This window comes from Penicillium digitatum, chromosome 6, assembly GCF_016767815.1.
Source record: "Penicillium digitatum chromosome 6, complete sequence".
In the NCBI taxonomy this organism is placed as follows: domain Eukaryota; kingdom Fungi; phylum Ascomycota; class Eurotiomycetes; order Eurotiales; family Aspergillaceae; genus Penicillium; species Penicillium digitatum.
This window is the reverse complement of record NC_089389.1, coordinates 2,138,824-2,156,287: the sequence shown is the minus strand read 5'-3', so window position 1 is coordinate 2,156,287 and position 17,464 is coordinate 2,138,824. Positions and strand designations below refer to the sequence as shown.

Below are 17,464 nucleotides of genomic sequence, written 5' to 3'. Positions count from 1 at the left end.
AAAAGTTGTATATCATGAATTCTGATAGGACAATGTACACAAACTGTACATCGTTTTCTTGCTATTGCTACAGGCTAAGTTTGGCGTTTGATTCAAAAGCAATCCCTTTATTATCACACAGACCCTAGATCGAGTCAACCAGGTATTGAACCTGTCGATCTTTGATGGTTTCTTTTTCTTATTTGCCCTGTTTGTTATTGGGGATTTTCTTTTGTTTTGGGTGAGATTGACTTCCTACAAGTTGACAGTTCCCAAGATCCGCGTTCGTGCTCGATCATACTTGTCCGCAATGCCGGTTATCTTCTGAGCACAAAAGTCGATCTTTGCAGATACCACAGTTAGGATAATGCTGCGTGCATGGAGCAAGTACTTTTCAATCCAGCGACGGCCAAGACTTGGTTCTCGATTTTCATCAGTGATGTCTTCTGTGAAGTAGAGCCTGGGCACATCGATCAGGGTCAGGTCAGGTTGATCGGGGCCAGAAACCTCGACTCGAAGGACATCTTGACCGAAGCCATCATTGGGAACGGGTCTAATGAGCTCGGTTGCTAGTTCGATCGGTGATACAGACTGCTCGGTACTTCCACGAACAGTGTAGGCACGAACATGTCAAACTTCGGGAAGTTTTCGTCGCTTTTCTTCTATGGACTAGGCAAGATTCTCACTTTCAAGCAGAGAGTTGACTGGCGGCGTAATTTGATCTCCGCAACAAAGCCATTGTGAAAGACATTTCTCACTGGAAGGCCCACGCGAGAAATTACCTCGATTATGGAGCGTTTGGCATTGGGGTTGGAACCACAGATCATAATCGGTGGCAAGTCAACAACCTCGCCAACACAGAAGGCTCCAGGGTATCAATTGTATCAAGGAGGCGGACTTGGTCTGTCCGTCACTGAGGCGAAGCCCTATTAGCCTTGGCTGAAGTAGACGTAGTCGCCTATAGAAGTGATAGAGACATGCCACGTAGTACTGAATTTGCAACAAATTATCTGTGACAGAAAGAGGGATAAAGACAATGGAACGATAGGAAGAAGCAAGAACAAAACTGAGAAGTGAAGGAAAGGAGAACGAGTTTTGAAAGTGAAGTAAACGACGATCTTGGGCTATCAGGACGTCAACAAAGTTGCAAACGATCATCATAGAGATGTGATCCAGTGGGCTGAAGCAGCTTTTTTATGTGCCCTAGCATTTCCTTACGTCGGCTCCCTACCCTCCTCCATTTGAGAAAGACCTCTATGAGATTGGCACACCCACTTAGGCTTCAAAAGGGGAAGCATATCAACTTTGAAGGCGTGAAAATGAAAGACGAACCAAGCATCGTTCGGCAAACCACCTAACAATCCCTAACTGACTATAATCATGTTCGGTTCGACTACAGGTAAGCATGAATATGGATGTTGCTATGACTCTTGTGATCGGATGTTGATATCTCGGAGAAACCTCAGCAGGGTGCTGAAGACTCGGGAATTACCTGAATTGCTACTATCTCCTCGCAGCTCCTATCAAATTTGGTTGCCTCAATTCAAAATCGGTCGGGACCTATGTATAGTATGCTAGGAACCAGAACAGTGATCACACAAGAGGGGAATGGCCACATCTAGCTTTACATTGTGGAAAATTACTGATAGGGATGTAATACAGTCTACGATGAAGTTGTAGGTGTATCTGGAAGATCTCTAGATGCGTGGAGAAGAGAGAAAACTATCTACAGGTTGCTAGACTAAGTGCTAGGAGCAAGCAGGAAGCATGTGAGAATAAGGAAGCATGTGACTGCTTCCAACCATTACCCTCGGACCTCTGCCCCAAGTTGCAACCATGCATTGCCCCGTGGTGCTCAATCTGTCTTCATAGGCAGGCACTGATGGCAATCGGGTGACATCCAAATAGGGGTAAACTTGACGGCAGAGATATTAGGAATGCACACCTAGCCGATAGCCCGTCTGATTGGATATCAGAAGCTGCCGGCAGTCGGCTGAAATTGAAGGCAGGAGCAGGGGACAACCATGCCGATGGGCGTGCCACCTATAACCGCAGTGTCGCAATGACGGCCCGGGGAAGCTGTCGAAGTTCAAGCAGATGTCTTCCATGTGTGGTCGATCCACAATGCGGGGAGGAGTGGGGAAGGGGGGATCTACATAGGAACGCCCGTCGAGATCTTCGGAGTCTATAGGGATCCGGAATCACACGGATTTTTAAGAATTCGGAGAGAGCATTACAGCCTCCGCAATGCTTTTGATGACATGACGCCCCTGGGAATCATGCTCGCGAAATCCGTGCTGAGGTTAGGAAGAGATGCAACGTGCTTGTTTTGATTCATTGGTGAGATCTTTTCCAAGGAGGGACCCCACTGATCGCCCACAGGCACCAGCCTTTCCAATGTCTCCCTCTGAGCTACGGAGTACAGGATTCAGGAACGACCGAGAGCGTGCCTAGTGTGAATCATGAAATAGCTTCCAACATCAAGTCTATGCCTCGGCGTCTACTCTCGTCATTAATCATGACAAGCCTATCCCAAGCCGCTTGCTAATCTACTGGTATGGTTACAACTCAACGCAAGGATTCGGATTTGGCTGAGAAAGTGGCCAGCACCCGCAGATAAAAAAAATAAGCGTCCATCTTACTAGGATCCTTTGCGTGTTCATTGAAAAGGTTCAGCGGCAGCGAAATCCTCGGCCCAAAGAGGATTGCCATCCAATGAAAGAGACGGATAAGCGAAAAAGCATGCATCACGACACAAAAGGGCAGGATTGACTATATTTGTGACACGTCGAGTGGACTGGGATATCTCAAAGGCGTATTTATCGTTCGCGTCAAGGATGTTGTCGCCAATTGATCAATTTGGTCCCAAGGACCTAGATTCTACGATGAGACAGCTAGCAACATTCGGAGCCAAGGCCAAGATATATACTCGGGGAGGTCCCTGCTGTCCTATCACTTGATATCGACCCATCTCGGAGAACACGCTCAGCCTTGCTAGCTATCGAGGAAAAAAATTGGCGTGATCTTGTGGGTCTCTTGCAGATGCCATTGTTTCGTCGGGAGTTTTATTTGAATGCCGAGCCAATGAGAGGGATAGCTCGATGGTTTGCCATGCAATGCGGTCCCGACTTGGCAATCGTGTAACCATTCCCGTGTAAAGACAGCCTATGTTCTGTAGTGAAGGGCACAAACAGTTTATGCCAAGAGGGAAGGCCAAGTCTGGCCTTCCAGATGATTATGCCAAGTAGTGCCAACCATCAGACCGGTGCGATAAAGGAGCTAATACATAAGATGTGAGGGCATGGATGGGCCAAAGGTTGATTCAGATCACGAAAACCAAGGGCATCAAATGAAGTGAATCCAGGCGAGGTCAAAAAGACCCCAGAGAATGCCAGTGCTCGCATGTTGCAAGGCTGAGACGGCCCGAAACCCTATGCGGAAAAGGTGAACCTGCAGTCGTCCAATTGGACCCTCCAGTCTCATCGGTGCTGATCAGCATTGGTCTGACCATATATCACAGTTGAATGAGTCCCCAAAGTCCCCCAATACCGAACAAGTATGACCTGCGGGCCTACGGGCACAGAGTTTCGTGTTTGGGTCATGTTTGAGGTCGGATTGAGCTGTCATTCTCACTGCATTGCTGCACGAGGACGGTGACTTCGATTCATACGAATGGTGGCTTGGATGTGATCAGACCTTTCTACTACCTTGAACTGCCGAAGTCAGTTCGGTTAACAAGAAGGTTTCTATGCAGCTAGCTCAGAGGAGATCATGTAGCCAACCCAGAGGAGATTCTTCTTACCAACAGTCTTTTGCAAGCATGGAGTTCTAAGATGGCTCATGCAACCTCATCGTTTGGTCGAGAGCAGTGGTAAACACACCTCAGCATCCGTACTTACGATCCATTAGCGAGCTATAAGTAGAGAGCGATTCCCCAAAGTCTTGAGAGCAACATACCAGTTCTGTCGTATCGCTATTCACCAAGTTGATAGAATACCAACTAAAGACGACAGCTGATTCATAAATTTCAAAAGAAGGAAGACAAAATGTTCTCCCATCGGAGCGTCTCTATCGCACTGCGTCCTCCAGGTCTCTGTCACATTACTTTTCGCCAGGCCTACCCGATACTTCTTACACGCCAGCAGACAAAAAGCTTGACGACTACTACAGCACCGAGTAACTTGGGCAGCACAATGCCACCAAACTATGTGGCTCGTGTTGGACAACTCAAGACGTTTACTTTGCCCGAAACGGCCACCGGATCTCCCAGTGACGTTGAATTGGGGAAGGCGATGATCAACGCGTGGCGTGAAGATGGAATCCTTCAGGTTTCGATGAGTCCGAGGCAACAGGCTCTCTTTGAAAATGCGTCTGCTGCTAGTAAACGATTCTTTGCTATGCCTCCGAATCAAAAGGCTGCCTGTGTGGATACACAAAGCTACGCCGGCTATATTGCGTCTGGGGAGGAAATCACAGATGGCATTGCTGATTATTCAGAAATCTTTACGGTCACTAAAGATCTTCCTCTGGATGAGCCTCGAGTGGAAGCCAAGTGGCCTTGCCATGGCCCCTGCCCGTGGCCAGATGTTGACATGAGGACCCCCATCCAACAGTATATGGACTCATTGGGCAAGAGTGGGGAAACACTGCTGCAGATGATTGAATACGGACTCAGTCTGCATCCTGATACTCTGACTTCTCTAACCAAGGATGGATGGCACCATCTCCGTATCCTGAGGTAGGCTACCGATGTTGTCTGAAGAAAGACCCTCAATGCATTTTGACCGTGACTTTCAGGTTCCCTCAGAATAACAAGACTAATGGAAGAGGGAAAAAGGGCCGTGGTATTGGTTCTCACACGGACTACGGTCTCTTGGTCATTGCAGCTCAGGATGAGGTGGGAGGTGAGATCCCCGTGGTGTCCTTGGGTGTACACCTTCACTGATCAATCAAGGCCTATTCATTCGGCCCCCGGCGGACGATGAGAAGCTGGAGAATTGGAAGAACAGCGCTGCTGGCTTCCGCGAAGATGATGAACGATGGGTCTATGTCCCTCCTGTACCCGGAGTCTTCACAGTGTTCCCAGGTATGTCTTTCACATGTCACATTCACTGCCGTCTACTTATATCGTACGTCTATCCTCCAGGGGATATCATGCAGTTCATGACCAACTCGTACCTACCATCCACCCCTCACAAGGTCGGCCTCAATACCCGCGAGCGATTCGCTTTCGCCTACTTTCATGAACCCAGCTTTCAAGCGGTGGTCTCCCCAGTTGCGAAGCTTTACGATGGCCAGCCTCCCGTTGAGAAAATCCATTATGGAACCCACTTCACAAACATGTTTATGAGGAATTATCCTGATCGGATTACAACGGAGAGGATTATAAAGGAGGATCGATTGCAGTTGTTGGATCGGCCTGAGCTGAGAACCCAGTAGGAAGAACCGCCACCACAACAAAGGATTCAACATCTTACTATCATTTTCTGGATCTCCAACCCTGATTCAACTCTATCCAGCTGAAAGGTCGTCGTAGTTCTTAAAAAGAACGTTCACACAGATTGTCAAATAGCAGACTTCGGTCCTTCTAGTCAAATTGTTACCCATCGTCCATACATCATTCAACAGAGAGTCGACGTGTAATTCTCCAACATAACCAAAGCCTGACAATCTATGCGAACATGTTAATAAAAAGAGATGAGCCATTGCCATTCGAGATAGAAGCATCGGCTTTTAGGCTAGATGAGCAGGGTAGATTGCGTTCTAAAGACATACACTCTCTGCTTTCTCCAGTCTCACTCTCTCCGAACCATCTCATCACCCGAATACTAGGCCTTCTTCATATCTCTTTCAAAGACAGATGGAAAAATACGGTCCTTGCCTCGCTGAGTAGGTCGACTAGAACCAGAAGGAGAGTCTCAAGGGATGTAACTGCCACTTCCAACGCCACCTGGGTCAAATGCATCTCCAGATTCTGCCAGGCCCAAGAAGCCATCTATCGCCCTGATGTGTTGATTAATTCTGCGCAATACCCCCACGGTCAAAACCAGAGGTCTCCTGCCCCGATTATCCAGTGCAACCAGTGCTCAAGTTGTATGATTTGACCTCAACAACACAAGCCTTCGGCGGGCAGTTGTCTTGAATCGTGCAAGATACAAATGACCCGAAAGCTCGGCCCTGGAATGAATCAACACTTTCCCTTCACCTAAGGCCCCAGCTAGGCTACAACGGAAAGCCTGTCCATAACTCCCTAAATATAGTCCTAACCCTCTCGAGGTGGGTCACAAATAGGACGACAAGCGACACAAAGGATTTCCTGCGCTTCAGCCGATACCAATACGTACATCCGGCCTGTGGACGCGATGGCTGCTTCCAGCAAATGTGTAGGGTCTGCCTGGTAGGATGGCACAGTCACAACTCTCCAGGCTGTGTGATTAACACTGTGATGCGAGGATGTCCATTCTGTCGCTGACACCCCACCCCACCCTTCTCCTGGTAGTGAAGTGTGGGTTGGGGGGGGGGGGGGGGGGGGGTATTCATGCAGTTAAAGATCTCACCAATGCAGTCTGGAACAAGGGAAAGTTCATGTACGCAGATGGTGCTGGGAATGCGAGACTCCCAAGGTGGTGATGCATGCTTGAATAGCCTCTTGAATTGACGGGCATATTTTTATACAAGATGTTACGAGGAGATAATGAGTGGAAAGAGGGAGAGTCGGAGGCGCTGAGATCAAAGATATATAAGATGAGAAGAATGAGTATTGATGGACAAAATTCCTCCAGGATCAGCGATTAATTGGTTGAAACTAGCTAGCCACCTTGTAGAATAAAAACTCATTCAGTAAGAGCCACCCTTGAGCTCCAAACTAAAATTGCCCAGGAATTTCAAACGAAAGAAACAGAGTGGTGAGTGTAGAGAAGACCCCAAAGTAGAGGAGAGCTTCCAGCGGCGTCAGAAGAGAAAACCCCCGCAAAGAAAGTCACAATAATGGAAAAGATAGAAAAGCACAGAACATCAGGGGGTATGGGTAATGGAACATTAATAGAGGAAATCCAGGGGCCGATGAGAGACACGGGGGAAAAATGAAGCGAAGACTAGTAAGGGGAGTTGACAATGTCATCCTTGCCAAGACGACTGCTCCATCTGCTGCGCGCACGGTTTGGTGTGGCAGGACCAGCGATGCTCTCGCGCGTAGGCTTCTGGAAAGTACGCTTGGCGACCATGTTGACCTCGTTTGGCAGAGCAACGATGACATTCTTGTCAGAGCCGAATCGGAAGTTATCAGCCATGACATTCTCACCATACCGCTTGATAGTGTAGGGGTCCCTGCGGTTAGCAATAACTTTCTTCATACTCCATGTTATGATGAAGGGACCGGTAGCAGTGACGATGCTCGTTTCTGTTGAGTCGACACCGGTGTTGAAGCGTGCGGTGGTGAATGAGAGAGGCTGTTTTGTCTCGTGCTGGAACTGGGCAACGTGTGCGGGCTGCAAGCCAAGACGGCGGGGCTGAGGCTTCGAGTCCTTCGCAAAAGCACGCTCGAAGCCGAGCTTGCCCTCGTTCTTGCCTTCCTTCTGCAGCGAATCAATGAGGAGAAGGTAGGTGCGACAAGTTGCCAGGACCCAGCGTCCATCTGCAGACACATCAAGGCCGATGATTGGCTCGCCAAGAGCCGGGATATGAGTCTTCGCGTTGATGCCCAGTCGGTCGAACATGCGGATGTCACCCTTGTTAGACGCGACAGCAAGGTATCCCTTCTCAGTGGTAGCCACAGCCGAGAAATCATTCTTGCTGACGTACTGCTTCAGATCAGAATCGACAAGCTTGTTGCCAGAAAGGCGAGGATCGATGCGGTAAAGGGCGTTCTTGGAGATACCGACGAATGGCTGCGCTGCCGTCATTTGTGCGAATTTCTGCGAGTTTTGTCAGTTTGTCCAAAAGTTCATTTCAACCCTGCGAGACAACTTACGTTTTCGGGAGCAAAAGTCTCCACTGCAATGTCGTCGTGAACCTTCCATTCGTCGACGATCTTGCCGTACTCCAGATCCATCTTGTACAGCGAGTTAGGATCATCTCTATTCTGAAGAATCATATTCTGATCCTCAGCATGAAGCATGACCTTCTTGGGGCTGAAAAGTTTGCCCTTAGGTGTTTCGACCTTTGAAATCGTTGTGGAGAATTCAAGGTTGTTGTGGGCGGTATGCTTAAAGACACCGATCTTGGACCCTCGCACAACGAATGATCGATCATGCTTGTAGCCCACTGCCAATTGAGAGTTGACATTTCCATCTGCATCACGTGTAACAACGTCTTCTTCCTCTTCATCGCTGTCGTAGTGTTCACTGCGCTGAGCGTCGTCCTGGTCGCCGTCATACTCCCCTTCAGCCTCTTCCTCTTCTTCTTCCTCAACTTCTTCCTCTAGCTTGTTGTCCGCGTCTTCCATGGTAAGATCCTGGAAGGCATCAAGAACATAGTCTCGGTCATTCTCCTTGACTTTAGTCCACTTCAACTCATTGAGCTGTTCCCACAGCGCCTGCATCAGACCTTCCTGGAATCGTTCTTCCGAAGCCTGGTCCTTGAATCGCAGGAGCCATGAGTAGGCTGAACCATCCTCGCCGTAGTGGTTGAAGATAAACGAAAGGTATTCGAAATTAAAGACGGGGTTAATATCAGCGACGACAGCCTGTCCTAACCACTCCTTATCCTTGCCAGTGATCTGGAGCCAGTACTGCCAAGTACCGACCTCGGAGACAGTCGCAATGATTTCCGACTCCTGGAGAACAAATGTTCCAGTGGAAAAGTCGAACAAATGCAGTTCAGCATCTTCTTTGCAGAGAATCTCCTTGGCTTCCGGGTGGGCTGCAGACGGCGGGGCAGTAGTCGGTTCCTCCTCAAGAGTGGCAGTCTTGATCTGTCCTTTGGACTGGGCATATTCTACGTCTTTTGCCATGGCTGCGGCTGAATCCTCTGCTGTAAAGGAATTTCTGGTTGGCGAAGAGATCGGACTGGCAGATGGTATAGGCTCTTCTTCGTTGTATGAGAACTCATCCAACTCCGCCTCGGTGGCCTTCTGTGCACTGCGGCGGTGTTTGCGTTCGTACTGACACTGGAGGGCAGCAAGCTCGAAGGTGGCAACTTTGTCCGATGGGACCGAAGAGTCGCATATGAATTCGAAGAGATCACCAGCGTCGCCGCTCAGGTCATCCCAGGCCAATATTTTTGCGCCTCCTTCACGGAGTTCAGAGCGGAAGTGGAGAGTTTGGTCCAAAAGGAAAACCTTCTCGTCTTTATCTAGGCCGTCACCCGCGCCTTGCTCACCGTCTTCGTCCGCAAGTTCTTCCTCGCCCTCTTCATAAGCTCTTTGAATAACAAGCTGGTATTGAAACTCCTGACCAGTCCGTCGGATCGTTGCAGCGGCGTCCTTGAAGATAAGTTCAGAGTAACCCTTGGGCGACTGTGGGCGAACCAGATACAGCTCGCCTTGGGGGATTTCAATGATGGATTCTTTCGAAGCGTCACCAAATAGAAATTTGCTCACTATGAAATGTAAAGAAGACAAGACATCAGTACCCTAGTTCAAAACGGCAAAACAACCCCAAAAATTTCCTGGTATAGAGGGGTTTGGAGGGGCATGAAAAGCGCGTTGCTCACCGTTGCGGAGCATAAACATGGTTGCGAGGGGCAGCTGCCAAACAAAAAAACCGAGAGGCAGTTGAGAGAGGAAGGAAGGCAGGAAGAAGTGAAAGAAAATTGATATGGGAAAGAGTCAAAGAACTATGCACAGTAGCAAAAGCTCTTCTGCCTTTTTGAAGAGGATAACGAGAAAAAAGCGATAGCAAGTCCTTAAGTGCAATAATCACAATGAAAATCGCTTCCGTCATAGATTCAAAGGCTGTGGCTGTTGTGGCTAATTGCTGAGGTAAGCACATAGGGTCGCTCTAAGTTGACTAGTTAGTTAACTATGCCTAAATAGGTATGTTGCTTATCTATCAAGGCACATTCCCGTTCACTATCTGGCTGCGTCTTCTACAACAGTAGTCAAGGAGAGTGAGAATAATAGTAAAAAAATGACTGGTCTCAGTTGCTGGGTATCTCAAAAGCTGGCAAAGGTCATTGAAGCATTGACAAAAGGGACAGCAGAGCTTAAGCAGATCAAAACCCTCCCTTCAGACGACAACCATCATGACACTATAGATACAAGCATAACTTCATATTGCAATCGCTGACTGGCCCCCTTTTGGCATTGTATATAAGTACAATTTGTTCGATGGAAAGCACAAACTATTCCTTTTCTTCATTTTCGTCCGCACTTCCTTCCTCAAAAGCTGCGATCTCTTCCAACTGCTTCATCTGGTCTGCTTCCATATCCTCCTCGTTCACATCTTCAGTATCATTTTCGGCATTTTCCTCACCCTCGTTCTGGGTTTCGTTCGGGTTTTCCCTCAAGGCGCCGCCTTTCCGGGTAGGAATGACCTTCATGAACGCCTTGCCCCAGTCACGAAGCTCCAGCCATTGAAGCATGATCTCAATGACATGATTGGTGGCCAGTACCGGACGATGCGCCATTTGAATGTACTGTCCGATAGGCAACTTAGCAGTTTTGATGCCCTTTTCAACTGCCTGGTTGTAGCAGACTGCCTTGTGTCGGTTTTTATCCACTAGCGCTCCGACAATATAAGTGCTGTAGGGCTTCAGCTCGGTCAAAGTATTCTCACTATCACTGCTGAGATAGACGATTTCCCCGTCCTCTGGCTTCGCATCAGTCTGTTCGGCGAACGGCCCAGCAAGTTGACCTCCTCGCGCGGCTGTCATCTGTTCTTTGGCCAGCTCACCAGCTTGCACAAAATCTTCCTGCAAAAACCGAATACGCTTCCAGTTTTTGTGGCACGCCAATACGGTGTCGAATCGCTCTTTCAGTAATTTGTCGAATGACGAGAATATCATGTGCCCGTTGTAGACTGCTCGGCTGTTGTCTGAGTATGATCGCGTGAGCTGGCCAGCCAATGAGATGCGCTCTCTTTCGGACATCAGCTCATCGTAGCCGCAATCCATCACGAACGTCAGAGGTAGTAGTGTTGACCTGGTGTGCTTGGCTTTCTTGCCTCGCCACAACGCCCGTAGCTTGTTGACAGCTTCCTCGCCACCTTTTTCCCTTGCCTCCTCAACCATAGCCTTGCGACGCTCTCGCTTTTCAACGATCTTGTCCTTCTTCTGGGCCTTTTGAAGAGCGCGCTTCTGCTGATGGGCCTCCGCGCGGCGTAGCTTCTTCATCTGATTTTTTGACATAACAGGTGGGGCTCCTTGGGCGCCATCGTGAGCTGCAGATTCAATAGCTGGTTTTTCCTCCTTGTGGACCGTAAATTCTGAGAGATCGAGCGGTTCGTTCCCAATCTGAGCGCACGCGGGCTCTAGTTCGTTGCCGGCAACATCGCGGGCTCCAGTCATGGCAGGGCCGAGCACCTCGTAGGTGGTATTTTCGTCGTGGTCCAATTTTGCCAATTTGCGAGGCCGTTCTTGCTCCCCCATCGCTTTCCAGTGGAATTGGCAAGCAAAAGATAAAGGTGGGCTGCCGACTGTAGATCAAAAGTTCGAAAAGCGGCCGCTCGATTCTCATCAACCAATGACGTGCACCACAGCCCTCATTACTGTACAAAATTCACGTGACTACTCAGACCCAACTTCTCCAGTCGTCACAGCGGCTCCTCGCTATCCCTCCAAGCCCTTTACCAGCCCTTTACCGTCACAATGCCTCAGGATATGCCCCCAACGGGGGGCTACGCTCAAGTCCAATACAAGGTAAGCTATTCAGCCTATTTTCCGGGCCTTTAGTGGCCCTGCGCACCCAGCACACAGACATAAAGCCAACAGTTTTGTTTCTTACTCTCGATAGCGAAACCTTCCCGTCCGCGGCTTCAAGCCCTCCTACTACCTGATTGGCATGCATGTTATTATGGCCTACGGTTTCTACAAGTACTTCCATGGTGTCCGTGAGCAGCGGTACGTTTTGTCCAGCAGGAGACACACACCTTTGCTACCTCCGATCTACCCGAGAGAACCGCAATTGGACCCCGAGACACCCCCGCTAGCAGAAGAGAGAAGTGAGCCGATTGACTAAAATCTGTTTGAACAATAGTGAGCTCGCCCGTGAGAAGATCTGGTCCCGTTTACACCTCACTCCCCTCCTCCAGGCCGAGGAGGACCGAGACCAGGTTCGCCGGCACTACGCCGACAAGGCGCGCGAGAAGGAACTTCTCGGTACCGATGCCAGGATCTATAACTCCGACCGGTATGTTCCATGCAAGCACGGCTGGACGCTGTCTCGTTTCTCGGGATTGATGCTAACTTTTCTTGCCTTGGCAGCTTTGTCCGCCCTACTTTCGCCTATACCCCTGCCAATCTCACTCAATAGACAGTCTGACGATGTCATGCTTATTTTGAGCGATAGTGTACCTCTGTTCCCTCCTTTTGACTCTGTATGATGCTGGTGTTTTAGGATGCTTGGGTGGGTGACCCCTTGCCTCCATGATATGCAGACTGAACTGGGCCTTTCCGATCGTTGTGAGAGAGCTAGAAGCATTGTGGTGGTAGTTGGCGCAAACATTTTCGAAGCCATTTCGGAGAAAACACTGTAGATATAACTTGCCTAGTGAAAGGTTTAGTTCAGTCTTTTGCAATTTGTCTTATTTCTTTGCTCGTTCAAAGTCCTGGTCTAATGGCAGAGCTACAAGTAAGCCAATAATAGAGAACGTAATCTAATTGTGCATAATGGTATTTGGTTGTTTTTTTTATAATATCATCTCTTGCAAAGCACCGCTTGCTCGCTAACGACGGGGTAGTTGAGAAGGCCGCAACGAAGATCCAGATAGAAAACAGGCCGAGATGTGACACTGAAAAAAAGCGTGTCGTGCCGCGAATGGTGTACTGAATGGAAATGAAGAATCAACAAGCCCGACAGCTCCACGGCACATCCCAACCTTTGACAATCCAAGGAGATGATGCTTAGCCTATCCAAATAGATCAGCCACACCACCAAGATCGGGACCATCGTTAATATCGACACGGTGATTCTGCTGCTGAGTTTCCATCTCATTGGTCATGTATCGCTCCTGCAATGCTGAGCGGGCCTTGCGACGTTCCTCGCGAGAACCCAGTATTTTCCCTTGCTCGGCAATACTAATGCCGCGGAGGGGCTCGAGAAGCTCCAAGACTAATGCGCGCTGCTGCCTTGGTGAGGTAGTACGATGAAGTGCAGACTCGGTACTGGCGACTTTATCTGCGCTAATTCCTGGCAAGCTCAGGAATACAGCACGAGGGGTATCGCTACAGAAGCCGTAGAGACACCAAATTGATGCAATTAGCTGAGCGAGGTCCTTTTGCATATCAACAAAGTATGATTCATGTACGGATGAAATGCATGCTGTGAGAACATCAGTACATATGAATTCGCGGATGGTCGCGATGGTTTGGGTGTCCGGGGTATCGTTCGTAGGCGCAAAGTCTTGCAGAATTGACCGAATGACACGGGTGATAATGCTACCGCTGCGCGTATCGCGCATGCGAAGAGCGTGCGTACAGAAGAGCATGACAGGCTCGAAGATCTGGGGGGAGGAGAGGACAAAATGGCGGATAGAATCAGAGAGTTTCGGGGTCGGTAGGGGTGCACTGGGATCTGATTCAGTCCCATCTGGGTCTGAGAGGTCACGTTCCGTCAGTATTGGGTGGTTTATGCTAATGAATGTCTGATGGATCAGGGAGTGTTTACCACCTCTCTGTGGATCAAATAGACTGGCTACCATGATCACAGCAGAGTAAGTCAACTGGCGAAGGACACTTTCGGATTTCATCTCCGTGGTGAGATCTCCGTCCGAAGTTCCGTTCCTGCGTTGTTCAATTATTTCCCATTCTGTGGTGACTTTACGATCAATGTTGATGAATAGAGTCGATAACATGGGGGGTAAGAATTGGCTGCGGAATTGCACAGGGCAGTCGTCAATCAGACAACGCGAGATGTTGAGAAGTACCGAAAATTGGTGGGAGGAGAGATGCGGTGAGTCAACGAACAATGCTTCAGATAGGGGTCCTGGAAGTTCGGCGAATCCATAAAAGTGCTCTCGCATTCTGCTCATGCTGAATAGCATGGAGTAGCATGCTTCGCGGACAGCTCTGACTTTTCCTCGAACCGATGATGCAAACCCTTCAAGTGTAGACTTCGATGATGTGATTCTGGCATAGAACTCGTCACGGCTACCGACAGAAATACCTGCCTGCCAAAATCGATCTGTGAGGATACGCTCGACAATTGGTTGCATGCCTTCGACCATATTCCAATTGGTAGGATTGTGGAAGGCATGGGCGTGTCTTGAAATTTAAAGTTAGCTTGGTGGCATTAATCTGCATCGGCATAGTAAATTACCTGACAAGCTGCAACAAAGTGGGAAGAATGACGGGGATTAATTCATGCCACATCTCGCAAGCAGTCACATAGGCGGGCGTAGACTTCTTGAGTCTATCCGTGGAAACGGCTAACATGGTCTTGGTGCCACGCAACGGCAACAGCTAGAATAGCATGGTTCAGATTGGCCCCAGCAAGGGAAACGAAGTTTGGCGTTCTTTCTTACCTGAAATTTTCTGGTCATCTCTTCTTGAACTAACCTCCCTTCGGCGTCCAAGACAACCTCAGACCAGTCTGCCAGTTTCTGTGCTTCTTTGGATTGCATATATGGGCCAACATTTTCCAATCCAAGCATACTGCAAAACCCGGGGAAAGTGGAGCTGCTGTGACGGAATTGGTCGTCTTGCCATGACACCCGGATGGGCTGAAGGAAAGCTGCGAGCCGATTTTGGCGCAGATAAGGATCAGCATTGATTGCACGTTGCCTGCTTGGGGTTAGTACGGGGCATTTATGCTGGACAATATGAATGGGAAGAATGTTTTACATAATTATGAGCAAGATAGAAGTCAGTTCCATTTGCAATTTGTCATCAATGCGGTTAGCCAGTGTGATTTCTTTGATCTTTGGCTCAAGAAGGTCATAGAAAGTCTGCAGTGGGCATGGTTAGAGAGCACTGGACAATCGAGATGTGAGAATTGACATACGTAGAAGTAGTCCGCATAACGCATAGCCAACCGACGAAGTTCAGAGCTTGCCAATCCATGGAGTTCCTTGACAGCCTCGGAATACACTGGGTATTCGGTTCGATCCGGTAAACGTGACATGAGAATGTGTTCCAGAACTTTGAGCGCAAATCCCGGATGATTGTCCAAAGCCCTTGAAGAGATGTCGACAGCCAGTTTGATGACTCTTTGTTTCAAGACCGGATCCTATGACAGAGAGATGAGTGCATGGAACCCTAGAATTCATACATAATTGCCTACCTCAAAAGATTTTTGCATCAGAGTTGAAGCCCAGTTCTCCACCACATGTTCCAATTCCAATCGTTTAGATTCCTGTCAGATATTAGCAACCGACGATTCATTATTCCACTCCATACTCTTACATCGCGTTGTGGTGATTTTCCGTGAGCCGAAACCCATTTGTTGTAGCCCTTGATGACAGCCTCTACCACTGCGAACTGAGCATCCGCTCGCATGAGAGGAATCGACGATTTGGAGAAAGTTGCCACTGCGAAAAAATTGAGCCACCAAATCAACAGTTCATTAGATTGCTGGCACTCACTGCTAAATGGCTCAACGCCGCTATACAAGTTGTCAAGGTTGGTGTCCACCCGGGCCAGAATTTCGCGCACAGCTTCTTGAGGCCGCTTGAGAGTAATAATTTCGATGATTGAGGAACAGTAACGGCGGTAATTACCAACAAAGGCATGTCGCTCGGGAACCGTATCAATGTCTTCGACCAAAAACCGCACCGTGGGATTGTCTGATTCAGTCGGGAGAGACTCCCAACGAAGAAGCCTCTGGGTGCAAATGTTCAAGAACTGAGGAGTTTGTTGTTGCACAAAGTCCAAGTTACTAATTTTGGAGCTATGTAACAGTCTGGACCAAAGATGCAAGCAAGGTATAGAGACCGTCAAGCTCTGGTGTTGCATTATGTTGGCCACGAATTGCAGGAATGGCGGCAGATTCAAACAGTCCATTGTAGAGACCAAGAACTTCTCATCTTCCAAGCATCCTGCAATATATGAGACCATCTCAGAAAGCTTTTTAGAGATAAGATATTTAGGATCATCCACGTCATCCGGACCCACGATTGACCATTCGTAAAGCCTTTGGAGAACAACAAGATATTCGGGCTCAAAGATCAGGCATACTAGCTCGTGCGAATCTTCGCTGCCGATAGTATTTCTTCCATAAAGTGCATGAAGTGCTTCAATTGCAGAGAGGAGCACCTGGTCATCTTGACAAGGCAAAGCTCGGAAAATGCTTGGAACAACTTGGGAGACAATCACACCTTTGTAGATGGACCATGACAAAGCAGATCTCAAAGTTGCCAAAGCTTTTAGAGCCGCATCCCGAGCCTGTTCCGAGCTGGAGACGTTCTGGACGCAATTGTCAAGAAATTCGCAGATACGAATAAGCCAGCCCTCCTGTCCACAGCGTGGAATTGTGGCACTGTTTTTATCCCCAGCAACTTGCTCTACAATGCCTGCAGGGGTAAAAATTTCGATGAGCGACCGGTTGAGCTCACCTCCCCGTAGTGATGAGGCAGTATCTTCTCTGAAAAAGACGTCCTCGGAAAGAGTCTCGAGAACAGCAAGGACCAGCTCTTTGTGAACGAGAGATGCACCCCAGAACTGAACCAGGTTGGCATCCATATCCATCCAGTCCAGTCCCCAGGTCTTCTTAGCGGCCTCGGTCCACAACTGAGATATCTTATTCCGGAAAAAGGTAGGGTCTTCGGGGCGGACGTTCTCAGCGAGTTGCAAAATCATCATGCGCAAGGTCTTGGCTTCTTCGGGGTTGGTGAAGTTGTATTGGCGAAGAACGTGATCGAGGAGGGTAAGACCGAAATATCGGACAACAGGCTCATGCTCCATGCGGGAAGCCAAAAGGAAGCCATTTCGGGCCGCGGCATCAGATTCTTTCAAGTTCTCCACAAATTGTGAAGCCTCCTTCCGTAAATCGTTTGACGACGCAGGGTTGTGAATGAGTTGCAGGGCACGGATGATATCGGCCATGCCGCCCTCCGACAACTCCTCCGCAGCCATCTTGTTGACGCGTTGCAGAAGAATTTGGTGAACAAAAAAGTGAAGTCTCGGTCTCGTATCACTGTTGCAGACCGCGTCTCATAGTCAGGAGAGGTCAGGTAAGACTCGATGGCCGTTGAACTTGTCCTGTCTTAGTTTAGCAGTCGGACACCGCAACGGCCATCCGCACGCGCCACTCGCTCTTTCCGGGGGGAGGGTGGTTCGAGGTTGAGGACCGGAATTGAAGTTGGAAATCGGTACTTTTGCAATGCAGTTGGTTGGCGAAGTAAGATCAGGAAAGGGAAGACTTGCGGAAGACACTTGGTGACTTGTCGGGCTG

The 17,464-nt window shown here is 48.9% G+C and overlaps 6 protein-coding genes across 6 annotated transcripts; 2 read left to right on the top strand and 4 right to left on the bottom strand.

The window, feature by feature from the left end:
• Window positions 1-234: 234 nt before the first annotated feature.
• Window positions 235-608, bottom strand: Pdw03_5777 (Interferon-induced GTP-binding protein; the record flags this gene model as incomplete). Its single annotated transcript, XM_066101165.1, has 2 exons — window positions 235-532; window positions 592-608. 2 exons carry the CDS (start codon window positions 606-608, stop codon window positions 235-237), a joined length of 315 nt encoding a protein of 104 aa, XP_065958105.1.
• Window positions 609-4,025: 3,417 nt separating this feature from the next.
• Pdw03_5776 (2-oxoglutarate-dependent ethylene/succinate-forming enzyme) lies at window positions 4,026-5,418 on the top strand (the record flags this gene model as incomplete). Its single annotated transcript, XM_014682765.2, has 4 exons — window positions 4,026-4,717; window positions 4,777-4,883; window positions 4,934-5,065; window positions 5,126-5,418. 4 exons carry the CDS (start codon window positions 4,026-4,028, stop codon window positions 5,416-5,418), a joined length of 1,224 nt encoding a protein of 407 aa, XP_014538251.2.
• Window positions 5,419-7,073: 1,655 nt separating this feature from the next.
• On the bottom strand, window positions 7,074-9,649 carry Pdw03_5775 (Vacuolar import/degradation, Vid27-related; the record flags this gene model as incomplete). The annotated part of the gene is made up of 3 exons (XM_014682764.1): window positions 7,074-7,892; window positions 7,949-9,516; window positions 9,631-9,649. The coding sequence occupies 3 exons, from the start codon at window positions 9,647-9,649 to the stop codon at window positions 7,074-7,076; spliced, it is 2,406 nt and encodes an 801-aa protein (XP_014538250.1).
• A 611-nt stretch (window positions 9,650-10,260) lies between these two features.
• Pdw03_5774 (tRNA (guanine-N1-)-methyltransferase) lies at window positions 10,261-11,505 on the bottom strand (the record flags this gene model as incomplete). The annotated part of the gene is made up of 1 exon (XM_014682763.1): window positions 10,261-11,505. The coding sequence occupies one exon, from the start codon at window positions 11,503-11,505 to the stop codon at window positions 10,261-10,263; it is 1,245 nt and encodes a 414-aa protein (XP_014538249.1).
• A 219-nt stretch (window positions 11,506-11,724) lies between these two features.
• Window positions 11,725-12,388, top strand: Pdw03_5773 (NADH-ubiquinone oxidoreductase subunit GRIM-19, putative; the record flags this gene model as incomplete). The annotated part of the gene is made up of 4 exons (XM_014682762.1): window positions 11,725-11,775; window positions 11,870-11,976; window positions 12,113-12,265; window positions 12,340-12,388. The coding sequence occupies 4 exons, from the start codon at window positions 11,725-11,727 to the stop codon at window positions 12,386-12,388; spliced, it is 360 nt and encodes a 119-aa protein (XP_014538248.1).
• A 595-nt stretch (window positions 12,389-12,983) lies between these two features.
• Window positions 12,984-17,145, bottom strand: Pdw03_5772 (Nuclear import and export protein Msn5, putative; the record flags this gene model as incomplete). Its single annotated transcript, XM_066101164.1, has 9 exons — window positions 12,984-13,669; window positions 13,742-14,337; window positions 14,393-14,535; window positions 14,598-14,856; window positions 14,917-15,020; window positions 15,077-15,301; window positions 15,356-15,427; window positions 15,478-15,602; window positions 15,657-17,145. 9 exons carry the CDS (start codon window positions 17,143-17,145, stop codon window positions 12,984-12,986), a joined length of 3,699 nt encoding a protein of 1,232 aa, XP_065958104.1.
• Window positions 17,146-17,464: the final 319 nt, after the last annotated feature.